The sequence below is a fragment of the Cheilinus undulatus genome, linkage group 13, assembly GCF_018320785.1.
Source record: "Cheilinus undulatus linkage group 13, ASM1832078v1, whole genome shotgun sequence".
In the NCBI taxonomy this organism is placed as follows: domain Eukaryota; kingdom Metazoa; phylum Chordata; class Actinopteri; order Labriformes; family Labridae; genus Cheilinus; species Cheilinus undulatus.
Window position 1 is genome coordinate 49,517,289 of NC_054877.1, and position 23,380 is coordinate 49,540,668.

The 23,380-nt window shown below is 33.7% G+C and overlaps 1 protein-coding gene across 1 annotated transcript in view; it reads right to left on the reverse strand.

Annotated features, from left to right (window-relative positions):
- Positions 1 to 1,270: 1,270 nt before the first annotated feature.
- The window catches only part of LOC121519945 (M1-specific T cell receptor alpha chain-like), a 36,550-nt gene continuing 14,440 nt past the window's right edge, over positions 1,271 to 23,380 (reverse strand). The window contains exons 2-5 of the mRNA XM_041803066.1: positions 4,014 to 4,241; positions 3,768 to 3,809; positions 3,561 to 3,668; positions 1,271 to 1,599 (exon numbers count right to left, since the gene is read on the reverse strand). Of these exons, the coding sequence (XP_041659000.1) occupies positions 1,598 to 1,599; positions 3,561 to 3,668; positions 3,768 to 3,809; positions 4,014 to 4,241 (380 nt within the window). The 3' untranslated portion in view covers positions 1,271 to 1,597. The remainder of the gene's footprint in view (positions 1,600 to 3,560; positions 3,669 to 3,767; positions 3,810 to 4,013; positions 4,242 to 23,380) is intronic.

A 23,380-nucleotide genomic window follows, 5' to 3' on the forward strand; every position in this document is an offset into this window, starting at 1 on the left:
TTTTATAGGAAATATGTTTGAGAAGTTGATGGAGATTCTAGGAAATGTGTGTTTCATGTATTTTGGAAAGGAAAAGGTCAGCTGGCGGCTGACTTTATCACAGAGCTTCTGATGGTTTAGACCGTTCTACAGTCACAAAAGGCCGCCCTCGTCCTCCCCGTTAAAGGAAGTGAACCAACAGTTCCAGACCAGTTTGTAGACCGTGAATCCTGTTAAAGTTCTAAAGAGCTGAAGCTCACTGCTGATGAAGGAAATTTCAGACTCATGTCGGTCTGGTTTTATAAACTGAGCAGCACTGTTACTGAGAGCACGCTCCTGCTGCTCAGGTGAGGCGATCATCCCGCTCACCTGCAGACTCAGCTGTGGCTGATTAGAAAGATGATGACCAGGTGAAGCTGACAGAAACTCTGAGAGCATCTCTCTGGGTTTCTTGTGTGTTTTCATAAAAGAGTTTTCATTCCTGAAACTTTCCATTAAACATCTTAGTTTTCCAGTCACTGAAGGATCATTGAGTATCAGTGCTGAGGGTTTTTACTCCGCCATTTTTTGGTTTCCTTTTTCAAACTGGTCTGCTGGTCTTTTCTTGTCATTTGAGTCTCCTCAGTCTGAGAGTCAGCAGTGGTTTAGTTTCTGCATCAGATTGAGAACGGGAGCTTTTAGGTGATTACTCACCAACGTATAGCTTTTGTTTTCTTCCCCCTCTCCCTACTGATCACTCATGATTTTAGCGGTTATCCCTCTAGGATGACTTTAAGATCCTCTGCTTTACCCACAGCTGTGTCCTAAATCCCCTCACCCTGACTGGTGCACAGCAAAAACTGGAGTTGAATTCTCAGTGTTAAAAATTTCAGTGTTGATTTTAACTCTCTGTTCCTCGTTCAGAGGTAAATGGCCTACTGAGCCAGTCTCCTGATATAAATATCTCTTATTAAAAATGTCTGTTTTCTGAGTGATGGCCAGCTTTCATTCAGAGCCAGTGTGGTCGCCAAGCTCAGGCTGAAGCTAGGAATAAATCCTTCTTCTGCCTCACAGCTTAGAAGCGTCTGTATCTGTAACCAGCGAGCAGCGTCCCTTCACCATGTCTACACGACTGCATGCATCAGTGATCGGCTCCTTAGATATCTGCATTAATAACTCGTTTAACAGGTGTACCTAATAAAGTGGTCAGTAAGTTTATTCATAAAGTGAAGATGTCAGCTGTAATTGATTTTTTCATTGTTCATGTCATCCTTGTACATAAAAACTCGACACTCATCCATCTTTAGTTCATCTTTTATTGAAATCTCAGAACTTTTAACAAACTTTCAGTCGTTTTCAACGAACATCAGGACAACCAGTTAAAGATAAAACTTCATAAGTCAACAAAATTCATTCATCAAAATAAGAAAAATAAAGATTTTAAACATCAGAGTGATATGATATTTAAAGAGAAGCTTCTGTTTCAGTTTAAAGTGTGACTATATGAACACATGAACCGTCACTTTGATATTTCTACATTTAATTTTACATTTTAAACAAAAGAGACGACATGAAGGCGACACTTCTGAGCTTCTGTACGTCCGTCACCTCTGCTTTCTCTGCCTCTGGTCTGTAGGGATTCTGAAAAACACAAAATAAAAAAATATTTAATCCATCAGACATTTTAACAGCATTTTTAGACATCAGTAAAAACAAACTATTGAGACCAAAAATCAAACTGTGAAAGCAGCCTGAAAGTTTTATAAACTAAACATGAGAAAATATGAGACTGTTTGTCTTTATTCAAGGAGATGTAAAGTCCAGAAATATTTATTCAAGCACATTTTAACAAGACATGACACAAAAACCTGGGAATATAATAATCTTAAGAAAAAAGGTTAAGGCTGAGGATTTCTTTTTTTTCTTTTTTGATAATCATCTCTCTTTGTTTTCAGATTCTCAGAACAAAGTAAAAACTCTGGATTAAAAAATAGGAGGAGGCAAATTGTTTTACAAAAAGACGGAATTCTGACTTTGACCTCAGAATTCTCTGATCAACAACACAACTGTGAGCTTAATTTCAGAATCTGACAGACTTTCATGTATAATACCAGTTTTACACGCAAAAAAAAAAAAAAAAAACCTATATAACCACACAATATATACCAGAATTACCAATTTATTTACCAGACAGACAGGGAACTCATCTTAATGCATTAAGAACTCAACTTTAGCACTAATTAGCAAGATAAATACAGCTACGGGAAACACAGAAGGTCAAATTTCAAACAGGACAAAGGTCAGTATTGTCTATCGGACCACATAACAAATATTTTAGGTGATAAATTTAAAATTCACCTTAGTTTTCTGCTTCACATCAGCAGTCAGGCGATCAGAAAATTCAGTCTTCACATTTCCATCATTTGTACTGGGAATCATGTCCATAATATCTGGGAATCATGTCCGTACTATCTGGGAATCATGTCCATAATATCTGGGAATCATGTCCGTAATATCTGGGAATCATGTCCGTAATATCTGGGAATCATGTCCGTACTATCTGGGAGTCATGTCCGTACTATCTGGGAGTCATGTCCGTACTATCTGGGAATCATGTCCATAATATCTGGGAATCATGTCCATAATATCTGGGAATCATGTCTGTAATATCTGGGAATCATGTCCATAATATCTGGGAATCATCTCCGTAATATCTGGGAATCATGTCCATAATATCTGGGAATCATGTCCGTAATATCTGGGAATCATGTCCATAATATCTGGGAATCATGTCCGTAATATCTGGGAATCATGTCCGTAATATCTGGGAATCATGTCCATAATATCTGGGAATCATGTCCGTAATATCTGGGAATCATGTCCGTACTATCTGGGAATCATGTCCATAATATCTGGGAATCATGTCTGTAATATCTGGGAATCATGTCCATAATATCTGGGAATCATCTCCGTAATATCTGGGAATCATGTCCATAATATCTGGGAATCATGTCCGTACTATCTGGGAATCATGTCCGTACTATCTGGGAGTCATGTCCGTACTATCTGGGAATCATGTCCGTACTATCTGGGAATCATGTCCGTACTATCTAGGAATCATGTCCGTACTATCTGCACCACCTCATAAAAAACATTGATGGGGCAGGTTTCTTTGTTTTACAGGAAGAACATGTATCACCAAAGAGCACAATCTTAAATGTTTGACTTAAACTTGACTTATTTAACCTGTTCTACTTAAGTAATAAAACCATGATGTCTTTAAGTGTGAGGATGATTCAGCTCGGGCACATTTAACATTTATTTTAAGTCTGGATGCAGCTCGATCATCTGCACTCTGGTTGGAGCACTTTGAATTGCCTTCTTTCTAAAATGTACTAAACAATGAAACTTGGCTGAAATTGCTGCGATCCCAGTGGAATGCATGGGCTACTTTTGAACATAAATGTATTTTCATTAACCTGACATGGCAGATAGATGGTTTCATATCTCCATCAGGACATCTACTCCACATTAGTCCATAATAAAACAGTTTTTTTTAAATAAATGAGGTATTTCTAGAGTTCACTGTGGTCTGTACTCACATTGGCTGATCCACAGTCTGAAGGTCATCAGGACGTTAAAGATGACCGTCTTTATGAAGATCAGGCGCAGACCGATCACCGTCAGAGACATCAGGTTCACCAGCAGATCTGCAAACAGCAGCATCACAGACATTAGACCAGTCATTTCATATTAAAATAGGAATCATGGAGCCAGGAGGCCTCCGTTTAATGGAGTCTGATACTCACCTCCCTCCAAAGAATCTCCACAACCACCAGACACAGCCGCCACTGGAACAAAAAACAACCCATCATTAGTTCTACAATCGTGGACGTCTGACCTCAGCAGAGAACCTTATTTAGATTAGATCAGATTGATTTTCTCCTCTGGAGGTGGAATGTGAACTACGCCATTTCCTCATGTTAGTAAACTGCATTAGTCTAATTCTGGTTCATGATTTTGTTAAAGTTAAATCGGAAATGTCTCACACTTACATTGATCACATTGTGTTTCAGTCTGAGTCGTTAAGGTAACCACTTGGGTGTACACTGATTCACTCTGTTCTTCTCCTTCTTCTAACGCCATGACAGCCTCCGTCCCGTTGAAAAGCGGGAAGGTGGTGGTGTTCAGCTTGTTGATTCTGGTGAAACCGGTGGCGAGACATGCCTTTGTGGTGTCTTGTTCATCGTTCAGTTTGTAGACGGACGGCTCCTTGTCCTCCTCTGAAACAAACAAAACAGAGAAAAACCCTCATAAATACACAGGAATCCCGTTCCAGTGTGGCGGTTTAACTCTACATCCAGGTCTGGACTCGTAGTTCGAGTGTTCCTCAGTGACCAGTGAAATAGAGTACATCAGACAGACATCCAGCAGCGACTCACAGACCCACTGTGACTAAAACCCATCAGAAAACTCACTCAGACCTCCAAGAGCTCTGAACTCAACAAATACACTTCAGCCGAACCAACCAATCACACGGCTCTGATCAATAATAAAGGTTTTCATTTTATCTCTGATTTATTTTGTTTTATTATGAAAACTTTCTCCAGACTCCAAAAACAGAAATCTGAGCTCATAAAGCAGCAACACAGGAGCAAACACACGAGAAATGCTGAAAAATAAAAGTTTTTATTTATTTATGACATCACGCTCCACCATCTGGTAAACTCTGCTTTTTAACAGTACTGCTAATAAAATAGAGGCGTGCAGCAACAACAATGCAATGTTTTCATCACATACTCATGACTGCTTGGAGTTTATTTTAAAAACAAATTAGAGGATAATTCAGCTTTTTTTATCTTAGATAATTCTACTATTTTAATTTTCTATTTTCTATAATGTAATAATCATGTTTGACTCTGATGCTAAAACTGTAGTTTTATTAACTAAAAAGACAAAAAGAGAAGACTGTAACTAGAAAATGGATTTTCCTTTCTTATTTCTTCACTGATTTATTTAACGTCACTGCTAATGCTGCACGAGAAAAAAGCGGAATAATGTACGTCATCAGGAAAGATGCTAAAAGCTAAACTGACACATATTAATAATCATTTAACAAATTTCAGCAAATTAAATGTACTAACATTTTTTTGTAATTGTTTCCTATTTTAACGTCGTATTTTTCCTCCTTAAATTGCAGAGCGTATGAACGGGGATCCATAGATCAACCTAAGGTGAAATTCTCTGTCACTGTGATGAATGTAGAGGGTCTTAAAGGGCTGGAGATTAGAATTAACTTTAAAAAGGTTGTTGGTGAAAGACTGGATGATGTGACAGTGCTGAATGTTGTTGATATGTTGGGAATATTCTAAGATGTGAGTAACTATTCTAATTATTCTAAAGCACTAACAGGAAAGAGGCTGCATTATTTGCCTTTTTAAAGAATAATAATAATAATTCATTTTCCTCAATAAAATAAACTCACTCGTTTGAACAGAAAGTTGAGTTCCTGATCCAAAGACGGTCTTTCCTACTCCAGACTGAGTCACACTTAGAACACGGCTTTAACAAAAACCATGAACAGATCTATGCACTACATCTCATTATCTATTTCAGTTTCTGTGATTTATTATCTAAAATATTCCAACAGTAAATACTGTTATTTAATGTTTAGATTTGTATGTTTTACATAAATGAACAGTTGTTAGAAATGTTCATCAACATCTACATATCCTTCTACCACATTGTTACAGTGCACATTATAATTATTATTGTTCATTTAAGCCATGGTTTAAATGTGTTGTTAAATGCTGTATGTATGAATAAAGCTCCACAGATTGACCCGTCCTGTTCTGTGCAATTTAAATGAATGTAGAGTTCTCTGAAGGGCTTAGAAACTGCATAAACTGGGAAAGGTTGTGAGTATGTGTAAGTGATAATAAATGTAGAATCGTACTGAAATAGTCAGAGATGTTGGGAATATTTTAAAAGCAGAAGGACGTTTCTAAGAGAATGAATAAGTTTTCAGGGTTTGAATTTGGTTGAAACGTGAAAATCAGACATTCATTAGTTTCTTTTCATTCATTTTAATGAGCCAAATTTCACACAAACGTTGAATATTTCTGAAACTGTGACTGGTATGGACCAGAAAGGACAAAGCCATCAATTCCTGACTGAGATGTATTTTTCTCTCATTTCTGAAGTTTCTATGCTGAATGACACTGAAGGAGATGCAACAAAAAACATGGTGGACTAATGAAGACAAGAAAACTCACTTCAAAATGTAGATAGAAGACTATAAGCTGTGATTTTCAGCATTAGATTATTTAGTAAACAAAGTTTTTTCATGGTGTGTTTGTTTATATGCAGACGATGAACTTACTGGAGTCAATGAATAATCTGGTCCCAAATCCAAAGATGAGTTTGAGGTTATTTTGATTCACACAGGAAGTAAAGCACTGACAAAAACATAAGCAGCAGTAAACAACATATTTATGTATGCTCCTATGTAGATTTATTTAATTTTACCCGTTTTTTTTTCATGAGATAATGTTGGATAAATAATTGACAACTTTTTTTTCTCCTTTTTGTTCATTTATTTTAATGGGACAAATTTTGCACAAATTTCAAATATTTCTGAAGCCATGGTTGAGCTGTTTCATGTTATGATGATTTATTTTGTCCTCAAATGTCCGTATGTTTGAGACCGTCCTTTCCTTTAAAACTTCTGCACCTTTGAAATGAATGTAAAGTGATTTGAAGGCAGAAGAACATCCTGAACTTTAAAAGTTGTTGTAAATAGATGTACATGACAACAAATGATGCTAAAAGAGCCTGATATGTTGGGGATATTTTGACAGTAATGAAGTTTCTGAGTGACTGAGGTACAAAATGTGTGTAAATATAAAAATTATTCTAAAGCTCTAACCTAAAAGAAGGTGCAGTGAATTGTCTTATTTAAGAGTTAAAGTGACGTTTATTTCTTTAAGATAAGTCTATAATTGCATTTTTAATGAATAAAAATAAACTCACTTGTTTGGACAGAAAGTTGAGTTCCTGGTCCAAAGATGATCTTTAATCCAGACTGAGTCACACACTGACCAGGACTTTAACAAGAACCATGAACAGATCTTTGGTTTTATCCCCTTTACTTGTTTTTTTATTTATTTCTCTTCCATTTATATTTCAATAGAGATGAAGTTATTATTATTATCATTATTATTATTATCATTATTATTATTATCATTATTATTATTATTATTATTATCTTTATTATTATCATTATTATCATTATTATTATTATTATTATTATTAGTATTATTATTATTACTGTACTTGCAGAGTTGTTCAGATTATTCTAAATCATTTCCCTGAAAGAGGCTGCTGTTATTTTCACATTTAAGAGTTAAAATGACTTTTATTTCTGGTAAAATCCTTCATAATGAATAAAAACAAACTCACTCGTTTGGACAGAAAGTTGAGTTCCTGATCCAAAAATCATCTTTGTTCCTCCAGATTGAGTCACACACTGAACACAGCTTTGACTAGAACTGTGAATGCATCTATGCCTGCTCTGAATATGATTTTGTTTTAGTTTCTTAAATATTTCTCAGTATTATAGGAGCAAATGTGATCATATAAGAACAATAATCATATAAAGACCTCATGATTATTGTAACAGTGGTGGTTATTAAGATTATTCTGAGGCACTGACCTGATAGAGGCATTGGTTCTTTTCTTGTTTGAGAGTTAAAGGGTTAAAAGTTCAATATCTCTTGAACATTTTGTTATTAAATATTTATTTGTTTATTATATAGAACAGGGATGAAGCTAGTTAAAAGATTTATGTCATTTGAAATGGAAAAAAATATTTACATTCATTTAGTGGCTGTTTTTAATGTTGTTTAACATAACAGGTGTTTTTTAATCAGATAATGTAAATAAATTCAACATTAACCAGTTCTGCTGTTCATCAATGACTTATTGAAGACTGTGTCTATCAATGAAAAAATGAACTCTCATCCAGAATGAAGTATGTGGACCCTGGGCTGTCTCTGAGTTTTATAGTAACAACAGTGGATTTCAGCCTCCAGGCTGGTATTTAGAGGGTCAGAGTTTTATATAAAGTATTTTCTGTTTTTATGGCCAGGACCAAAGCTAGTGTAAAGATTAAGACTTTTAATGAGGATGGAAGGTGACTAATTATAATTTCATGGCAGGTTTTATAGAGTGGACATTGTGACTTAAAGCAAATGAGGTTTTAAAGTGACACTATGAAAAAATTAAACACGATTTAAAATCAGTTCTGCTGTTCATCACTGACGTATCAAAGACTGTGTCCATCAATTAAAGAACAATCTCACCACAAAGGAAGAATGTGGAAATTCAGCCGTTTTCTGTGGTTTTACAGAAATAAAATCTCCTTTACCTGATGAGTAAACTGGCATTTAAAGGGTAAATAAATTGAAATGATTAACAAATGAGTTTTATACACAGCTCTGAAGATTAAAAGATTTGAGAAATTGGAAAAATATTTCTTTGATTTTAGATCAGCCCAAACCGGTATACCGCTTCATAATCAATAAAAATAAACTCACTTGTTTGGACAGAAAGTCGAGTTCCTGATCCAAAAATGATCTTTTGGAGTCCAGATTGAGTCACACACTGAACACAGCTTTAACAAGAACCATGAACAGATCTGTTGTTTATCTAGGTTTCTGTTTCATATATCTAAAATATTATAATATTCAAAGTGACATTTAACATTTAGATTTGTATTTGTACATACATTCTGAATAGTTGATGGTTATTATCTATGTTTTTAAACCTTCAACCTGTGGGACCAAAATCTTCATACAACTTTTTACAATGAGCATTATTCCTTTTTTTCACATGAGATTTTAACAGGGTTGACTGTATTAGATGATTTTACAGAAGAACATAAACATAAAGAATAAGAGATCAAACCCATTATGAGTGCAGGGCCAGTTTTAGAATCTGGGAGTCTAAGACCAGTACCAACCACACTCTGACCCTTTGAGCCAAAACAACCACAGGAAGCAGAAATAGCTTGATATTGGGAGATTTTGGGGCATTTTGAGGGGCTTGGACCCTGATGTTGGCTAGTGACATTTCTGGATAATCATTATTTATTTTTAAGCTGCCCTGTTCACACCTTAGTTTCATTGTAAATACTCTAAGTGTCTGAATCAGTGAAACTTAACTGAAAAGAGCGTATCTGGAGGCCCGTTGGAGCCCTGGTATTTCCCTTATGAAGAAAAAGCCTGTTTAAGTTGACAAGGTTTATGGCATGAATACTGCATTACTCAAATATGAACTGGACACAACTGATGAGAGAGCATCATACTTTTATAATTCATTCATTTTCATCTAGAAATTTCCCTCACACAAATACTTTGGGTCAAATTTGTGTGGAAGTCTGCTGATAAACTCGTTGGTTCAGTTGTTGGTTAAAATTAGAGCTCATTAGTTTAAGTTCCATATCAACATTAGTATTTTCTTTTATATCAGAGTTTTTCCCCCGTTACTGTAGCTGTCTGTTCTTTGGTGCTGTGATGATAAATAGTTTAGATTCTAGGAGAAAGTCACCTCTACAATGCAGATATTCCCCTCCATAAACAAATGATACTTTAAAAATCTTACTGGGTGTTATGGAGAGTTTGGTTCCTTTCCCAAAGATGAGTTTACGTCCAGCATCATTCACACAGTGAGTGATCTTACAACGGAAACCTCTGAGCTCAACTCCAAATATACACCATACATTTAAAAGAAATTTTTAAAAAACAACACAAAAAAAAAGTTTTGACAGCCTTAGCCCAGAATGATTTGGACAGAAATAAATATCGATATTACAAAAATAAATGTCAGAAAAGAACCTGATGAAAATCACTGAACCATCAGATTAACTCATTTTCTAATTGTATGTATGTACTATTGTATTATATTGTGTTGTGTTGTGTATTGTATCTATTGTATTATATTGTAATGTGTTGTGTTGTGTATTGTATCTATTGTATTATATTATATTGTATTGTATTGTATTGTATTGTATTGTTAGAAAGCAAAGGATTTCAGAAAATCCCAAAGTCAGAAATACTAAACAAATGTAAATTTAAAAAGAGAGATAAAATCATTGAACTCACTGATTTCAATCATTAATTTGGTTCCTCTTCCGAAGATGACTTTTCCATAACCAGAGTCAGTCACACAACAACAAACACCAAACTAAAAAACTGCAGCAGGAATTTCACATTTTCTGAATTTTCTTTGAGAAAACTAAAACATGCTGACATGATATTTAACTTTAATGAACAATTATTAAAACATATAATCTCTTTTATGCTGAAAAAAGAGAAGAAATTAAGATTAAAAAGATATTTAATTATAACAGCTCTGTCTAAACAGCAGCGTTAACTTTTACACTTTAATTCTATAAGGTTTCAACTCATTTAAAGTGACTTACTGGGTTGAACGGTCAGCTTTGTGCCAGATCCAAAAATGACTTTGTTTGCTGCATAATTCACACAGTGTCATACCTCAGTGCAAATATACAGCACTCACTTTAAATCCCTTTCTATGTTTTAGGTGAAATAAACATGAAACAAATGCAATGTCAATTTATTTAAAATAAATATTCTTTTTTTATTCAACTTAACTAAGGCTAAGGAAAGGTTTATCCTTATAGGATTTATATGTTAGTTTAACCATTTTGAAAAAACAATTTTCAAAAATAAATAAATGACATCGAAACATTGTAGAGAGGAAATATCAGCTTTAAAGTTACACTGTATGCAGATGACACTATGTTATTTATCACTATTTTAGTTATTAAAGTAGAAGTGTCTATGTACAAGAAAGAGTTTAATTGAATTTCCTTCATGAATTCAGTCATGCCATTAAAGCACACAAACTTAAAAATTAAAATACCTAACAAGAGCTTGAACATATCTTTATTTCAAAGGTAATATTTTTACAGTTTTTATGATGATATTTGCTGTTTAATTTCTGTACAGTGAGAGCAAAGCTAACCTGGGTCAAATCCCTTATTTCATCAACACACAGCCAGCACGGCTGATTCTGATTCTGATTAGTTTGACATAAACTCAACCATGAGCCTGACAGTACTATGGTTAGTAGCTGGTATTAAACAGGTACAAACATCGTTTGATCAAAATTAAAATCATATCAGATGTCTGGTATTGTGACACTGCGTGTTATCTCTATAATATCACATACTGAAATAACTGATCTCCATTATTGTAAAGTTCAACAGTACTGACAGATACCAGCTCTTTAGAAAGTGACGTTCTTTTCATGTAACAGGAGTCTAAGTTTCAACTCTTTTTAAAAGCTGATTAAGAATTTAAGGGTCAGCTGATATTTAAATTATTTTTGAAATAATAAATAATAAAATTTTTCTGAACATTCTGACTCACTGTGTTCAACGATGAGTTTAGTTCCAGATCCAAAGAGAAGCTTCTGGTAACCACTCGTAGACACACAGTCTAAATTAGCTGATCAATAACTCTGTTAACACTTATTTAGTCAAATAACATCAATTATAAAACATCAAAACTGATGAAAAATCAGGAAATGTTTAGTTGAATATTATTAAATATTTGTAAAAATGTTCTCACTGTACTGAAATAAGAAGCTAATTAATGAGCTCTACTCACCATTTCACTTTTGTTTTCTCAGAGATTTAAATAACTGAATCCAATTTAAGGGTTAATTTTTATGTTACGTTTAATGTTAATATCAACAGTTTTTACTCAGGTTTATATGAGATGAGTTTAACTTCCAATCCAAACAGGACTTTTTGAAAAGCAGCTCCAGTCACACCATTTAAAGTCTCATCAAACTCTACAAACTCTAACAGTATACTTCACTGATCCGTTGACATTTTGATGAGATTTTAATCTGTTTATGATACTCAAAGAAAAATGAATATTTAGCCTCCAGTTAGAACAACACATAAGAAAATCTTCACATCTTTCACCAACCATGTTTAGTGTTTATTCTAAGAGGTTCATGCAGATCATTACCAATAAAAACTGTTGGAAAATATGAAAACACAAAAAAGCAGTGAACTTAACCATGATGCTGACTTCATAACAAAGTGATGAAATAAATCCTCACCTACAGAGTAATGTGTGTTTTATTGTATTTTATGGATAAAGTGAATAAATATAAAGTCTTACTGTTTTGTACTCTTAGTTGAACTCCGTGTCCAAACATCAGCCGTCCTCTGCCATCATTCACACACTGTCAGACCTCACAACACAAACTAACAGCATGTCAATAATGAATTTAGATTAGATTTTTCATATTCAAAATTTTAAATTATTTAGTTTTTTTAATCAATTTATTCAACCCAAAATGAGAAATGGGGTGGGAGAGAAAAATAAGTACCAGAGATAAAAATTATTGTGTATCAAAATTGAAAATTCTGATCTGAAATATGAAAATTCAAGCTAAAGTTTATTAAATCCAAAAAGTTAAACTGGACTGTAAACATTCATCACATTAGATGATTCTGCAACGAATCATTCTCAGTTATAAATGTGAAAATTTGGTGTAAAATGTTGGTTTATGAATATTATATGAATAATAGAAAAAGAGATAAATAGCAAAATAGGTAATGTCCAAAATCAATGAACGAATAACTGATGAATAAGTGAAAAAGCCTTTACATATTTTTGTAGAATTTCTGCATAGTCATAAATATTTTATGTTTTTTTTGCCATGAGTTTCCCTACCAAGGTTTCAACCTGTCATTTTTAAAGTTAAATCAGTTTTATACGTACAACTAATCATTTTATCTGTTTTTAATATTTCCCAGACATATTATTTCTAATTTATTTTCACACTGCTTTGACAATGCCAAGACTTATTTTCATGCTAATACAGCTCAGTTCAAAAAGAAATGAAGAAGTGGTTCATTTTCCATGTGAAGTGTTTCCGTTTATTTTATGAGAAACATTTTAGTTTGATTCAGCGCTGTGTGAGCAGTTTGAGTGCTGTTGGTTTTGTTTCAAGTCAGAGAAGATTTATTTTTTCATTTATCCATAATCGTAGGTCTTTAATATAAAAATTCTTACCTTATGTAGCTTCAAAAAGAGCTGTATTTGTATTTTGGTTGGTTTTCATCCAAAAATAAGAATTTCTATCTGTGAGGTGTTATGGGTAAAAAAGTGACATGCCTCTTTATTTTAACAGAGATTTATTCTAAAGAACTTTAACTCACTTTTCTGGACGATGACTTTTATTCCAGATCCAAACAGAAGTTTCTGGTATGTCACACAGTCCAGAGTAGCTCAACAAAAACTCACTGCTTCCTCAAACTTCTTTACAACAACCTGGATTGAATGATTTACTTTTGTTCAGTTTTAGTTTAGAGTGATACCTGATAAAAGTTAGAATTGTTATTTTGTTCTGATTATATGTGGATGATGTGTTAGAATCTCTTTTCACATACTGACACTTTTACGTCAGTGAGCCACAACATTCCTCCATTTCTCACATCAACAAGAAATAAATGACAGTTTTACCATATTTTTACACATATTTATCTCTGATGTAGCTTTTTTTTAAATTAGCGGCTCAAATGTGATCTTTTTGGATGAGTATTAAATTATCTGGAGAGATGATTTTAGTTAAATCAGAACATTTAGCCCATCATTGACTCTTAATCAATCAAACATGATTGATAACTAATGACTCCTCAGTGGTTTATCATGATATCAGAAATTCAAACTTTCATTATTCCAGGACATCCAAACAAAATCAGAACCTCATTTATACCACGACAACAACAGTGCAAGCCTCAGACACCAAACAGTCGCTAACCCACTGTTCCAGATTCAATAATTACAGGCAGACCGCTGCACACTGTCGAAAATCCACTAAAACACCAGCAACGCTCTCAACTCTTATCTGGTCAGATGGTCCAGTTACAGCTCAGGGTTTTCCACTTATTAGAGGTTTGAAAAAAAGAAAACATCAGGAGTCATTAACAGCTCATCTCTAGACCTAAATTAGCAAAATTGGCAGCAATGACAAAAATGGTTGTTGCCACTGGTTTTGGTTGTGCAGGAGTTTCTCTGTCATTTTAAATGGATTTTCTTCATGTTCTTCTAATGATTGAGCTGCAGCTTTTTAATCTTTGGTTCTTTTTAAGATGAAATAACAGAATGTTTGAAAGCAGAAGTATATAGAGGAATCAAACTTAGTCTGGGAGCAACTGGACAACAAAAATGATGATCAATAAAAAAAATAACCCTGAGAGTAAGAAACTGGTGAAAATCACTGCGTTGAATTTCCAGATTCACATATTTCCATTGATTATCCATTTTACTAATGCCTTAATAAAATGATTGATTATCCTTGTGGTTTGACAGTGAACAAATTAAAAAGCATGAAGTAACGCCCAAATGTCCATAAAATGAGAACTTAGACATTGAACTCACTGGTTTCAATCGTTAGTTTGGTTCCTCTTCCAAAGACCAGTTTTCCGTAACTAGTGGCAGTCACACAGCAGAAAACTACGTACGAAAAACTACAACCAGAGCTCTCTTTGACAATACTACCCCAATGTTGGCACTAGGATTAACTTTGTTAAACATGTCTCTGTGTTCTTCAGTGTTTTATTCATCTTCATTACACAGACTCAGAACAGGAAAGAATTATTACAGCTTAGGCTTCACCAACTGCAGGTATTTCTTGTTTTAAATTTTAAAAATTGCAGATAATTTGCAGAGTGCTTAAATTTCATCAAAATGTGCAACGATTCAGAGCAAACTCTTGGGTCTGTTCTGTGACCGAACACCCCTGAGCCTCAGAGTCCGGTTTGTTTGACCCTTGTGAGGTCTGGGTTCTTTGGAGGCAATGGTGAGGTACAGTCGTTCATGCACAGGCACGTGCACACAGCCTGGACACCATGTACCAATACAACGATTCTGTTCAACAATCATTTTAAGGTGGAAATCACAGAAGTCATAGAAACTCGGCACTGATGGATCTCAGCGGTTAGAAATGGTCAGAACTGAAAAAACCTGGCAAACATTACATCTCTTTTCTGTACAATGTAGAGAGTGTGCAAGGACTAATCAATCAATCAATAAATAAAGGTTTCATACATCTGTGATAGGTCAGGTAGCTGGATGAAAATAACTAACCAGTTGGTGCCAATGACTCTTCTGACAACCTCTATTAGGGGTCAGTCAGATGGAGGAGTTTAAAAAGCAAAGAAAGAAGCAGATGCAGTAAATAAGATTTAAAACGTTCGACTCACTGGTTTCAATCGTTAGTTTGGTTCCTTTTCCAAAGATGACTTTTCTGAGTCCAGAGTCCGTCACACAGCAACAAACTACCGTTAAAAAACTCCAGCTGGAGCGTCAGACGTTCTCTCAGTGTTGTTCTGAAATACTGCTGCCACATTTTAGTCAAGTTTAGTAAAACTGCCTGACCAGCTTAGCAGCTGAAGAATCCCTGTTTTTAACCAGATTTTGATTTGAATGGAGATCTTCTGAACTATTCTCATTTTGTCTCAGGAAAAGTTTTTATTATTTAATTCTCAGAGTCTCATAGAGCCACTCACTCGCACATTTCTACCCCTTTACTAAATACTCACTAATGTTTTATTAACACATTATTCAATAAATGATGGGCTAGAAAATGAGTGAAGTTTTACTAATGCTGCAGTAATCTTTTAGTCACCCTTAACAGAACTTCGCTCTACTCTGGTCAGAGGTGTATTTAGAGGATTTTAGCCTGTTATGCCTTCATGCTGACTTTATAAAGCTACTCTAAAATCAGCTTAGTTACGTAGCTGTGACTGAGGAACAGACTGCTGGTGATAATTATTACTTTGTTTTACAGAAACTGGCTGTAATTTACTCTTTTTAACCAGTTAGGATGACCCTAAAGTCCCTTCATTAATCTCAGTTTTCCAAATGAAAAAACATAAAAGTGATGCAGATATGAGTCTATGAATCAGCTTCCCTTTTTCCTCTAAGATAAATAAATAAATACATCTATTTCTTAGAAATGTAAGGTTTCTGACTCACTGGTTTCAATCGTTAATCTGGCTCCTCTTCCAAAGACGAGTTTTCCAACACCATTTCCAGTCACACAGTAACAAACTACCAATCAGAAACCTCGGCACCAGTTTCAGCAAAACTAACAACTAAAAACCCCCGACAAATTCATCATGAATGATTAACATTGTCTGTGGTGTAGTTTGTGTTTCTGAACAAGGACTCTAAAACAAACAGGATAAAAAACTGCCATGTTGTTTTTAAGATTACATTAATAATCCCATTAAAATAATATGTGTATTTTATATATATATATGTATTCTGATTATAGCTGGGTGTTTCAGAACAGCGAGGTACCAAACTGACCCGTTCAAACTCTACAAACCTTTAATGACTCAGTAGTACCAGGACTCTAACTCAATGTCTATTCTGATTCAGATTTCAGCTTCCTGCCATCATTAAACACGATAATTAAGATTTGATGGTTACAGTGTTTCATGCTGAAGTGGTTTTGTTTTTAACTGATCTTCAGTTTCAAATGTATTTTCTTTTTTATCAAATGGAAAATTCTTTTGAGACGGTTGAGAAACTGTGAAACTGTCAGAGTTTAATCAGAGTTCAGGGATTAAACACCAGTCTGTAGAGAAATGAATAAATGAACTTACGAGTTTCTACGTTCAGTTTGATTCCTGAACCAAAGAAGATCTTATAAACTCCAGAGCCAGTCACACGGTGAGAGAAACAATGGCAGAAACTCTGACTCTGCTCAGAACTCACTGATGGACTATTTCACACTATTAACGTTCATACATGTGTCATTTACACTTCTGATTGGTTTATTACAGAAAATTAACCTTATTAACAATATCTGGTTTGTGACAAATACTTTAACTCTGTCTGTGTGAAAACAAATGATAATGTATGGACAGAAATGAGACCTAACTGAAAGTGACTGTAGTTTTTAAAGCAGAATAAAGAAAGCTCATGAAATGTCTCTTGTATTATTTTTCTTTGAGATGTAGAAAATCATATCATCTGCATATAAAATACTAACGTCAACATTTGACTGCTGAGATTAAGAATACAAAAATGATATTTTCACGAGTAAAAATGTGTTAAAATGGTTTATTATCTCCTCATAACCTAAAACAATCTTTAAATCCCTGAATTTAAACTCTCTACTGCTGAAGCGTTTAGGGTTGGTGTGAACATTTATACATAAAATTTAATCCTTTAAATGTACACGTCTGTTTTCAAATATTCATAGCTGCTATCATTAGGATGGTATTTTTACATTTTTAAAGAGTTTGTTTCTGTTAATATTAACCAACCGGGTGCTGAATTATTTGGTGTCTATTTCAACAAATCACAAAATTTCATCATCTATTTCACATTAATAAAGTCTTTATTTTGTACTAGCTTGCTGTTTTTCAAAAATCAGATTATTTTTCTGCACATATTCATTTCTAAAGAAAAGCTGTGGAACCATCATAACCTGCCATCAGGCTTGTGACAGAAAATAACGTTGTAAATTCTCTTTTTTTATAGTTTAGTGTTGATACTCACTGCTGTTTATTGTTAATTTGGTCCCTTTTCCAAAAATCAGCCTCCTTCCTGATGAATCAGTCACACAGTGAAAGCAGACATAACTAAAACACTGTGGATGCTTCTCCTTTAACAGAGACTCTCATGCTCTTTTTTAAAAGTGTTTCAGGACATTTTAAGGTTTTATTCTAAAACAAGTATTAGGATTAGACAGAAAATGGAATTTATTATTTAAATTTAAATGTTTAAAGGGATTTACTTGATCAACTGCTAGAGTGTTGTGCTTAAACTGAGGTGAATTAAAAATATAAGTATTATTTAAGGAAGTTTAACATGGGAAAATAGAAAAGGAACATTTTTTTCCTCTGAAGGTTAGATAAATCTGTTTCCTGCCAGTTTGACAGAATAATTTGATACTTTGAAAAATGACACTATCTCTCTGAGACCATTCACTGACAGTTTTAAAAACAACTGAAGCCTTAGTTCAATTTATCGATAAATGAATCCATTTGAACAATAGTAAAATGTCATAAATGAGAAGCATAAAACTACCCAGTGTGGGAGGCTAAGACTTCTTTGTTAACGATGGTTTGGAGCAGACATTGATACAGTTGATTTTTGTTAGATTCACTGATGTTAGTTTTCCTGTCTATGATGACTGTACTTTTAAAGTTTGAGAATATCTGATAATATGGCTCCTAGATATTACATTTTCATTTAGTAGTGGACTTTTTTAGAGATACAGGTGGAAATGTAGTTTAAGTAGTAAAAGTTTTATGTTTGAATTGCAGATTTAAATTTTAAAAATCGAAAAACCTTACGTGTTTCCACTCTTAGACGTGTTCCAGAACCAAAGAGGAGTTTAGAGTCTCCATAGCCAGTCCCACAATGACAAACACAGCTACACAAACCCAGAACTCAGGGATGAAGACCGTTTTCTCCTGAAGCTGCTTCATTTATATTCAGAACACTATTTAGAAACAATAAATGCTTATAAAAACTTAAAATTGGCTGAATTTCAGCTCTGGTTTAGCTTTTCCACTGCTGCACAGAGGCTACAATCTAAACGCACTAATCACAGGATTATTTCTCTGCATTGTTTAGTCCCCCCAGTGTTTCTCCAGCTGTCTGATCAAATGAAGGGAAAACACCCTTAAATAATAGATAAATAATGAAATGACATGAAAAATGTTAAAAATGGTTAAAAGGCTTTTATCAATTCTGACAAACTGAAGTGCATCTATATTCATTAAAGCTCTAAAAGCACTGATATAAAGAAACTGAATGATGAACCATATGCTGGTGTTTACTGTGAATGTAACCAAAAATGTCTGAACATTTCTGATCATATCTTACAGACATGCTCCTCACTGCTGCTCTGGCCACGGTTAGGTTTGATGATCTGATGACAAGGTGCCAACCGTAAAACTTTAGACCCAAAATTTCAACTGTTTCTGATGTGAAATGTTTTAAAATAACACATTCTTCTATTTTAGTGAATGATTGTCAGAAAGTACCACAACTTTAAAAATACTACAGAGAAATGAATTCATCAAATATTACCAAAAACATTTTTTAGACTGCTCAAAAACATACAAAGTCAACGTTTTGTTGGGATAAAACAATAAAAAAACAATACAGGAGAGCTGCAGATTTCTGGTAATCCAAACTAATAAATCACCAAACACTGATGAATATTGTTTGACTTTTACTGGAACAGTGTGTATTAGGTATTATAGGGTATACTATGTTGTAAAATGCTGATATCACCTTCACTATTACGTCCCTAAACTGTAAAAAGGCAATCTATAAAATTTAAAACAAGTTAAAAACTTAGTAGTAGTTAAGATTATCATTTTCTTCAAACTGAAAGTTAGAAAATCTCTTACCATGTTCAACTACGAGTCTGGAGCCAGAACCAAAAATGAGTTTGTCGTTTGAAAAGCCAGACACACCATGAACGACCCGAACACATAAACCACTGGCTTTAACACACCACGTCTGATCTATCAATGTGCCTCTACTTAAAAAATATATATGTGGATTTTACAAATATTCCAGTAATTCAGATAATATTGAGTAGATTCTATCATGGAAACATAACCAAGTTTTTTTCTTTTTCTTTTTTTTTTTGTTAAATTTAAACAGCGTACCAGAGTTCCTCTGTAATGTCACGTCACCCACTATGGAATGCCTTTAAGAACTTTCTGTGTTTTTGGCTGGTTTGATAAATTTCATATTAAATCTAAAATTACCCACTATGCCGTTTTTCATGTAACTACTCAATTTCAGCCCAAATGTTGAGACATTTGAGTTTCTATTTAAGGAAATGATAGGACTTGGAAAATTAGATGTGCTACCACATAATAGGCCAACCTTAAAATTTCAGGTACTGGAATGTTACCAGAGTTTTACTGTTATTTATTCAGTGTTCAGAAAGTTCCCTGAATTCTAATAGCTGAAAAATATCTGTAATCAATGTTGAGTGTCTAGGGCTTCTGTTGTTGCTGTGATTAAACTCTTTTTTCTAGATTCATGTTGAAGTTAAAATGGACCTTCTGGTGTGTTTTTCATTTAATTATAATTGTCATAAACAGAAAGTTCATATCAGACACAGTGAGCGAAGTTTGTTTGCAATAAAGTTCAATTTTGGGGAAAAATCTAAAATGTGATCTAAAATGTACAGATGAAAACTCTCTATTTTAGGTTCCTGTTAGTTGAAACAAAAAAATGAAATAAAAAAGATAAAAACAATTGAACTTACTGTTCTCCACAGTCAATCTGACGCCCTCCCCAAAATAGACTTTCTCAAACCCCCCAGTCACACAGTGTTTGTCCTCTTTACAAAAAGCGAAGCACATAGAACTCAGTAGAAACACATAAAATCACATCATCTGCAAACAGCCAAACTTGAACTGTCTTAACACAGTAACTGTCAAAACCTGAGAATTTTAACATTAATAAGATTCCAGTAGAAATTAACCCTGTTTGGATACGATGGCAATGAACACAGAAGCCTTATCCACATTATCTTTGGATTTGTAAAAACTGCAGGAGAATTTGGTAGTGAAACATTCCCATTATCTTTGTGTTATCAAAACTACTATGCAGGATTATTCTAGCACATTCAAATACATTCACTCCTCTCTCACCTACTTGTCCCATCATATAGACAGTTTTTTCAAACAGCTTTGAGCCTTTAATACTATTGATTATCAGAAAAATAAAAAAAATCTTTTTAAATAGAAAACAATGTTTTTGAAGATTTTTCAGGTTTTTATTTTGTTATAGAGCAGATGTTTATTTTTGCAGGAAACAAATCCTTCCAAAAGCAGATACTTTGTCTTCTTGTCTGTGCTGATGGATTATCTTTATTTCCATTAGGATGTTGAATGATGTCTGCTTAAATAACTAAATAACTACATAATTATTCAAAATGTACTAGAATCAAATGTGTCATTTTTTCTACAGTTAAATTGCATGCTGAAATGACTTTACTCGGTTTTGACACATTTCCATTTATCACTTTAATTGCTCTGTTTGTCATTTTAATGATTAGTTTAATATCAGATATAGATCTTTCCAGATTATCATTCCAACTACGGCATCATTCCAAAATAAGTTCTTTGTCCAGTTGGTGTTGTTATTGTTTTTAGCCACAGTTTCTTCATTGTGATGTTTTGTTTTTTTTGTTTTGTTTTTTAATAAAATCTCTTTCAAACAAAACATCCTTTTGAGGGAAAAATGGAAACATATTTGAATCCTATCTATTTCTTCAAGCGTTCAAAATATTTACTTTTTGGTCAGATTTCTAAAACTATGATATTCACTTTTGAAAAAAAAAAAATTAAAAACACTGCAAACCAGCATAATTCTTTATACTCACTGTTTTCTATGGTTAGTTTGGTGCCTTTTCCAAAAATTAGCCTCCAGTTCGATCCGGATGTCACACATTGTTTCTGATCTGAACAAAAACTACATGGACCATTTCTTTAGTGAGCTCTGATAATGAGAGTGAACTAACAATTTAAAAAATAACATTGCTATCACAGTATTTGGATTCAAACTAAGGATTAACACTACCAAACTCTACCTTTAAATTCCTTAAACACTGCCATTCTTTTGTGTAAATTTTGCAAAGCCAGTGTACAAGTGCCTGTCTGCAGTTTGGATCTTGCTGGAATTGTTTCAAAGTATAAAATTCTGACTTTCTTGTCTTTACATCAGATAATCAGGGCCTCAAATATCTGTTTTTTTAATTTTGCATTAGTCTTTTTTACAGACATGTAAACATTTTATATTTAGCAAAATTAGAACAGTAGTTGTTTAGCTGGGGTGTTCAGTTTTCCAGACAAAATTATTTGGAAAGCACCATAATTAAATATCGGGCTGTTTGTACATGGAAACAAGAATTACAATAAGTATAGAACTTACCGTTCTCCACAATCAATCTGACGCCCTTCCCAAAAATTACTTTCCAATTCCCAGTCACACAGTGTTTGTTCTCTTTACACAAAGAGCAGCACATAGATCTGAGTAGAAACTGATGTAATCACATCATCAGCAAACAGATGAACTTTTACCAACACATCTTAAAGGGAAAAGACTTAAATGGTGATTTAAATGGTTTAATACGTTTCAATTATTATTTTTTTAATTTGTCCAAAACCAAAGACTATGCTGTTGTTGTTGTTTTAAACAGCAACTCTATCCCAGTTTAATGTTTAAGTATTTGCTTTTTATGTACGAGTAAAATTGTACTTTTACTGAAATTATCTCAATCGTTACCATCAGAAAGTGTATTAGTCAAGTATTTGGATTGAATGTGAGCCAAAGTATTTAAAAAATTAAATACTACAATGTTGATTGCATTTTTTTGGCATCTAGACAAAATTCAGGAAGTTGCCTGTATGCTGAATAATTTAAAACTATTGGTTACCAATATTGGGTGTCCAGGACTTACAGTTTTGTTGCTGTGAATCAAACATGTCCCTCTGTCTAGTATTTTTTTCCTAGAATCATATTGAGGTTAATATCGAGCAAAAAAAGTTATCAATTTAGTTGTGATTGTTATAAACAGAAAGAAAAAAATGTTTTACACAATTAGTTACTGAAAATTGTTTGCAGGAAACTACAAATACTAAGAAGAGAAGTAATTAGAAATGTGCAGCCAAATTCTCCTGCCACCGACAAATGTTCTGTATTTTAGGTCCATGTTTGTAGAAATATAAAAAAAAGTAAGATAACAATAAAAATGTACTGAACTTACTGTTCTGTACCATCAATCGGACGCCTGCCCCAAAAATTAGCTTGAAGTTTCCCGTCTGAGTCACACAGTGTCTGTTCTCTTTACAGAAAGTCTAACACATAGAACCCAATAGAAACAGATGTAATCATATCATCTGCAAACAGTTGGACTTTTACCAACATATTTTAAAGAGAAGACAATAAATGGTCAACTAAATGGTTTGACACATTTTATCAGAATCTAAAGAGAAAAGATTAGGTTGTTTTTCCAAATCACAGCACTGTCCTGAAATCAATGTTTTGAAATTTATGTTTTTATGTTAAGATATTTGTTTATGTAGAGGAAAATTTGTGCCAAAAGTGGAATGATCTGAAGTTTTACCATTCAATCAAATCTAATTGTTTTTGTACTCACTGGACTCTACGCTGAGTTTGGTTCCTTTTCCAAAATAAAGTTTAGTGTTTCCTCCTCCAGCAGTCACACAGTGACTCTGATCTGAACATTAACTACAGCAGCTATGCCAAAAATACAGGCTATTTAAATGGGTTATAAATTATTAAACTAACAAATT